This window comes from Myotis lucifugus, unplaced genomic scaffold (genome assembly GCF_000147115.1).
Source record: "Myotis lucifugus unplaced genomic scaffold, Myoluc2.0 scaffold_941, whole genome shotgun sequence".
Lineage (NCBI taxonomy): Eukaryota > Metazoa > Chordata > Mammalia > Chiroptera > Vespertilionidae > Myotis > Myotis lucifugus.
The window spans coordinates 1-6873 of record NW_005871989.1 but is presented as its reverse complement, the minus strand read 5'-3'; the positions used below and the strand labels follow the sequence as shown (position 1 = coordinate 6873).

Sequence of the window (6873 nt, the reverse complement as noted above, 5' to 3'; positions counted from 1 at the left end):
CCTGGGAGGGACGTTACAGCCAGGCCTTTCCCTCCTTCTCTCGGCCAGAACCTCTTCGACAGCATCAAGAGCGAGCCCTTCTCCATCCCTGAGGACGACGGCAATGACCTCACTCACACCTTCTTCAACCCTGACCGCGAGGGCTGGCTGCTCAAGCTGGGTGAGACGCACGCGCACTCAGACACACTGGGGCACACAGCTGACACACGCAGGCACACTGGGGCACACAGCTGACACACGCAGGCACACTGGGGCACACGCAGGCACACACTCAGGCACACTGGGGCACACAGCTGACACACGCAGGCACACTGGGGCACATGCTGACACACACAGGCAGACACACTGGGGCACACGGCTGACACACACAGGCACACACTCAGGCACACTGGGGGCACACGGCTGACACACACAGGCACACACTCATGTGCACTGGGGCACACGGCTGACACACACAGAGGCACACACTCAGGCAGACTGGGTCACAGGGCTGACATGCAGGCACACACTCATGCACACCGGGGCACACACTCATGCACACCGGGGCACACACTCATGCACACCAGGGCACATGCTGACACACGTAGGCACACACTCATGCGCACTGGGGCACATGCTGACACACACAGGCACACACTCAGGCAGAGTGGGTCACAGGGCTGACATGCAGGCACACACTCATGCACACTTTGGCACATGCTGACACATACAGGCACACACTCATGCACACTGGGGCACATACTGACACACACACAAGTTGACATGCAACCTCAGGGTGGAGTCGAGCCGGTCCCAGACCTCCTGACCCCCGGTGCAGCCGTCGGCCTGCCCCATCTCTCCATCTGTCTGTCCTGGGAGTGAAGGGGACGGTGGGGGAGGGGAAGGACAAGCAGGACGAGAGGCAAATGCTGACAGACCCACAAGCCCTTCATCTCCAGTTCCTCTCCCTTCCCGAGGGCCGCTGAGGAGCTAAGGCTCCATGAAGTGAGGGCACCTGCCGGAGGCCACAAGCAGCAAGTGGCAGATCTTGGTGGGCAGAGGGCGGGGTGTCCCTGAGGACAGAGGGGGCACAGGATGACAGGAAGTGGCTCAGGGGAGCCTCCCCCAACATGAGGGCCTAGATCTGCAGAGAGGAGCCGTGGTGGGTGCTGCGGTGGTGTGGGCGGCAGCTGCAGAGTCTGGTAGGGGAACCACAGGCCCAGCCCCGGCCCCCACTCCCGCTCCTGGACGCCTCCAGCAGGGACCGCTTAGCCGGGCACAGTGGCCTTCTGTGGCAGGCGGGACAGCTGTGAAATGGGCAGAATAATCACTGGGGTTAATAACGCTCTCCTCCTCACAGGTGGAATTAATAAGTGATTATTATTTAAAACCCTCTAGAACAGCGGTTCTCAACCTGGGGGTCGAACGCCCCTTTCACAGGGGTTGCCTAAGACCATCAGAAAACACATATATAATTACATATTGTTTTTGTGATTAATCACTATGCTTTAATTATGTTCAATTTGTAACAATGAAAATACACCCTGCATATCAGATATTTACATTATGATTCATAACAGTAGCAAAATTACAGTTATGAAGTAGCAACAAAAATACTTTTATGGTTGGGGGTCACCACACCATGAGGAGCTGTATTAAAGGGTCGCGGCATTAGGAAGGTTGAGAACCACTGCTCTAGAATATTGCCTGGCAAATGAAGGATGAAATGCTTAGCCCAGTGCCAGGCAGGAAGCAGGCCAAGGATGCACCGAGGGGGAGGGAGGCAGGACAGCTCGGGGAGTGGCCAGCCACTGTCCGGGGTCTGATCATGGCGGAGCCTCGCATGCTGGGTCAGGGTGCTCAGGGAAAACCTGGGGGTGCGGAGCTGCTAATATTTCTGAGAAAGGAAGGAAAAGATCTGGGGGAAATGGGGCCGGCTAGGAGCTAGGGGCTCAGGGGGGGAAAGCACCAAGGCCCTGCTCTTCCAGGGGGAGCATCGCAGCCCGGAGGAGGAGGAGGAGGAAGAGAAGGAGGAGGAGGAGGAGGAGGAGGAGGAGGAGGAGGAGGAGGGGGAGGAGGAGGACTGACTCCCCTTTGGCCTCTTGCAGGAGGCCGCGTGAAGACGTGGAAGCGGCGCTGGTTCATCCTGACCGACAGCTGCCTCTACTACTTCGAGTTCACCACTGTGAGCCCGCCCTGCCCCTGCCCGCACCCCCTCTGCACCTCCATGAAGCAATCCCCTCACAGAGCTGGGGCCCTTTGAGATCACACAATCCACCTCTGCACCCATTTTACAGATGAGGAAAACTGAGCTACGAAGAGGAGGAGGGGCTGGGCCAAGGGCCAAGGCATTAAAGTTGGGTCTCCTAACTCCCAGCCAGGGCTCTCTCTGTGCTGCTCCCCCTCCAGGGCTGGACAGAGTCTGGGAAGATAGGGGTCCTCCCCTTGGTTTTAGGGAGCCCCACCAGCTCACACCCCTGTCCACACCTCAAGGCTCCAGTTGCTGATCGCAACCTCCCCTCTGGTTCCCCTGCAGGACAAGGAGCCTCGAGGAATCATACCCCTTGAGAACCTGTCGGTGCAGAAGGTGGACGACCCCAAGAAGCCGGTAGGTGTCAGAGTGGGGACCTGGGAGGTTGGAAGGGCTGGTGGGAGGAGAGGGTGGTTGGGCTGGGTTCTCCAGCAGGCTAGGCCAAACCCCACCCACCTTGGGGGCGGTGTGGGGAGGGACTCAGGGTTGCCTCCATCTCCTCCTGGGGCCATGGACCCTTCCGCCTGCCCCTCTGCCTCTCAGGAAGCAGGCCTGGGGCCAGGTGTGTGCTGCTGCTTGTCCAAACGGGTCTTACCCAAGAGCCTAGTCCTCTCTGACCTCCTGGAGAGTCCAGCCCAGCCCCCCTCTCCTCCCAGCCCTGCCCTCACCTGGCTGCCTCCCCACAGTTCTGCCTGGAGCTCTACAACCCCAGTTGCCGGGGCCAGAAGATAAAAGCCTGCAAGACGGATGGTGACGGCAAGGTGGTGGAGGGCAAGCATCAGTCTTACCGGATCTCGGCCTCCAGCGCCGAGGAGCGGGACCAGTGGATCGAGGCCATACGGTAAGGGACGCCCAGCTGCTGGGGATGGGCTTCCTGTCACTTCCCAGAAGCCCCTGCTTCTTTCGGGCCTTCTTTCCTGTCTGCAAAGGAGGACAACTCCAGATTCTCCGTCCTGCCTCTGGCATGCAGCTCCCTCCCACCCGTACTCTGTGCGCACTTCTCTAGGCCAGCACAGTGCCAGGCGCCAGGACACAGGGGGGTGTGGCACCAGCTCCATGGGGCTGGCAGGAAGCGCAGAGGAGAGGTCGCACTCCAGCTCTTTGCCCAGCACCTGACATTGGTCGGAGCTCAGGATGGCGCTGTAGTTAGCGTCAGGATCCTAAGTGGCCCTGGGAAGACCTGGTAGAGATGGAGGGACAGGTGTTCCCGGTGGGAGGACCAGTGTGGGCAAAGATGAGAGAGCAGGTCAGTGTGTGGCACAGTCCTGGCGGCTGGTACTGGGCAGCCTGAGGCCTGACTGTGTGGGGACAGGGCACTGTGGGGGCTGAGCAGTGAGAGATGAGGCAGCAGAGGATGGCAAGGCCTTGGCTGCCATGGCAACGAGCTTGGATTTCTCGGGGGGCTCTGGGGAGCCACAGGCTGGTAAATAGAGAAGGGGTGTGGCCAGGTGAGAAAGGCTACGGTGTAGGGGCAGTGGAGGGACAGGCCATGGAGAGGCAGGGCCAGGTGAGGGGCAGGATAACAACCTTGACTATGAGCCCTGGGGAGATGCGGGAAGGGCCAGAGGAAGACAGGACCAGTGTCTGGACCGGGGCCATGTCCCAGGAGCTTGAAGGGTTTTTTCCCTCAAGCTTGGCAGCGGCTCTATTAGGCTGCCAGTTCAAATCCATTCTCACCTCCGCTTTACGGATGAGGAAACTGAGGTGCAGAGAGGGGAAGGACTTGCCCAGGGCCACCCTGCCAGTGAGGGACAGAGCCAGGCCGGCAAGCAGGTCTGACTCCATCCAGTATCCTTCCACCTCCTTCCCAGAGTCTGATGGAGCCTGCAGAGGGGCGCAGGGACATTTGGGGGGCAGACTTCCCCAGGCTTTCAGTTCTCAGCCTCCTCTTTCCAGCCCTGATCATGGGCCTCTGGGTTAGGCCAGTGAGGCCAGACACACCCGGCCTGGTCCCGGGTCCTGGTTGGGGTCATCTGGCCTTTCCCTGCGAAACCCACGCCCCTATCACAAGCGCTGGGAGATAGGACCCCTTGATGCTGGTTCAGCCCCCCACTCTTTCACCTGCTCCCCTTCCAGGGCCAGCATCACCCGTGTCCCCTTCTACGACCTGGTCTCTGCTCGGAAGAAGAAGATTGCCAGCAAGCACTGAGCTCCTGGGAGGGGTGCTGGGCCAGGCGTCCGGGAACCCCATGACTATGGTACCTGGAGACCCTCCCAGTCCAGGGCACCTTTCCTGGCCTGCAGACGTCCTCCCCTCCCCCGTTACTTGGAGCTGACAGGACAGGGAGGCGGAGCTCAGGAAGGTGGGTGGGAACAGCTAAGGGCCCCCGAATGGCAATGAGGCCCCTCGGCACCCCGCTGCTGCCAGGAGAGGCCTGAGGAAGCGGGCGAAGAGAAACCAGCCCCCGTCCTCTCTCTGGGCCTCAGTTTCCTCTTCTGTGAATGTCTCCTCACGCTCTGAAATGCCAGTCGGGCCTCACGGCAGGAGGGCCTGGGGTTCCTAAGCTCCATCTCCAGGGCACTGTGTGCCTTCTGCCCAGGGCTCACTCCTCCTCCGGTTCTTGGAAAACTGAAGAATGTCTTGGCCCCTCTGGACTCTGTGCTCCCCACCATTGCACCCGGTGAGGGGCGCCTCAGCCCCAGTGCAGGCCCCAGCAGTCAGCCCCTGGCTGCCTCCCTCCTCTCGAACTGCTTCCTCCAGGCAGACGGACGGGATTGCACCAGGTCTCCCTAAGGAGCTTCCAGCTGGAGATGTCTGCACTTGTTTACTGAGCTGGAGGGGACTCTGGACTGGAAGCTGCGGGGGAGCCCAGAGCAGAGTGGGCTCCATGCTCGGGATGTCCATTTCAGGGGAGGCGCCGGCAGGACTCCTCAAGAAAATGGCGCAGACCATCCCAGACAGATGTACTCGAGCAGGACTGGTGGTACAACCAAGAAGCCAAGAAGAGAGAGCTTGTGAGTGTGGATTCCAGGAAGGCTGCCTGGAGGCAGCGGCCAAGTCGATGAGTGACACGGAAGCTCATGGCAGAGTCTCAGCCAGGCTTCCCTGTGAGACCCCTGAGCAGGTTCCCGTGCTGGTGAGGGGCAGCCCAGCTGGGCCCCGCATCCCGAGACCCTCTGCAGCAGCACCGCGGAGAGCCGGAGAGCCGAGCCGACTTCCCAGCAACTGACAGGCTCTCTGTCTCCAGGGAGGCCCCAGCCTGGAGGAGGATTCCTCCCTCGAGCAGGCTTCTTCTCAGAGGCACTTCTCACCCCCTCACCGGGTCCTGGGGGAGCCCCTGGAGGGAAGTTCCCTGAAGGAAGCAGCATATGGGGTTGTCTGTGCCCCACTGCCAGCCTGAGTGGGCGAGCAGGAGCTCGGGGGTTCCCCAGGGGAGGGGAGGCCACCTCTCTTCTCCCCACCGCCACACCTCCCCGGCATCAGGACGGAGCGGCTGCCTGGTGGAGGGAGACCCCCCCATCTCTGGGAGTGTGCAAGTGCCTGCTATGAGATGGCACCGAGGAGGCACTGGACTGGGCAGCTGCGGGAGACGGCCTTGCAGGACATGCCAGGACTTCCCAGACCCTGGGTCAGCCTGGGAGCTGACCTCCACCTCTGCCACCTCACTGGTTCATGAAGAGGCAGTCAGGGGTCATGGGAGGAGCACTGGGGGTCACGGGGTCTGAGGTCCTCTCCTGCCACTGCCATCCGCTCGCTGGCTGTGTGATCTTAGTCCACTCCCGTCCCCTCGGTCCTCAGCGCCTCCCCTCACTGAGGGAGAACCAGTGACTGTCTGGGCACGAGGAGCATGAATCACTGAGATGAGAGAATAAAGTCATGATCCACCTCAGGAGTGGGGCCCTGTCCTCTCTCTGTGACCACTTCTGCCGTCTTTGACCCAATCTGGCCCTTCACCTTCATCACCCCCCCAGCTGAGGGCAGGAGGGCCAGGCAGGGAAGAGTGGGCACCAAAGGGGGGCCTGGACCCTCACCCTCAGGACACGTGAGGCTGCCACACTGGACAGACATCCCCGGGGGCCGGATGAGCCACGGGGCTCTCTCAGAGCAGGGGTGGGGCGAGCTGGTTCTGCCCAGGCTGGGGAAAGGCGGAAGAACTTCCCAGAGGCAGTGCTGTCTAAAGGGAAAGAGCTGCTGCCTCGGGGGAGAGGTGATGAGCTCCCTGTCCGTGGAGGGATGCAAGCACAGCTGGCTCTCATGACCCTGTGGGGTGTTGCAGAAGAGCTTGAAGGTGGTGACCTTCCTTTACTTGTTCTTCTCACAATATTTATTAAATTCCTCCAGGGTCCCAGGCGCTGTTCCAGGCACTGGTGAACCCCTGCCCACTGGGGCTTACGTTCTAGTGTTTCTGGAGTCTAACACCCTAGGCAGCCCCCTCCAGATGTGTAGGGCACCAGGTGGCTCCCAGCCCCTCTCTGAAATTCCACCGGTGAGTCACTGCACTGATCAACTTATCCGCATATGCATTCATTTGGCCCCTGCTTATTGGGTAGCTACTGTGTACCAGGCTCCACACGCAGAGCCAGGGGTGCAGAGATGACCAAGACAAAGCCCTTGTCCTCAAAAGAAGCTCAGATCAGGTCAGGGAGACAGATGAGAAAGAGCAGGGCCGACCTCTGCTGTTCTGGGGAGCACAGGGGCCAGT

The 6873-nt window shown here is 60.6% G+C and overlaps 1 protein-coding gene across 1 annotated transcript in view; it reads left to right on the top strand.

Moving 5' to 3' along the window:
* The window catches only part of CYTH4 (cytohesin 4), a 31839-nt gene extending 25779 nt beyond the window's left edge, over positions 1-6060 (top strand). The window contains exons 8-12 of the mRNA XM_014448856.2: positions 49-160; positions 2088-2164; positions 2516-2587; positions 2917-3071; positions 4307-6060. Of these exons, the coding sequence (XP_014304342.1) occupies positions 49-160; positions 2088-2164; positions 2516-2587; positions 2917-3071; positions 4307-4379 (489 nt within the window). The 3' untranslated portion in view covers positions 4380-6060. The remainder of the gene's footprint in view (positions 1-48; positions 161-2087; positions 2165-2515; positions 2588-2916; positions 3072-4306) is intronic.
* The last annotated feature ends 813 nt before the right edge of the window (positions 6061-6873 follow it).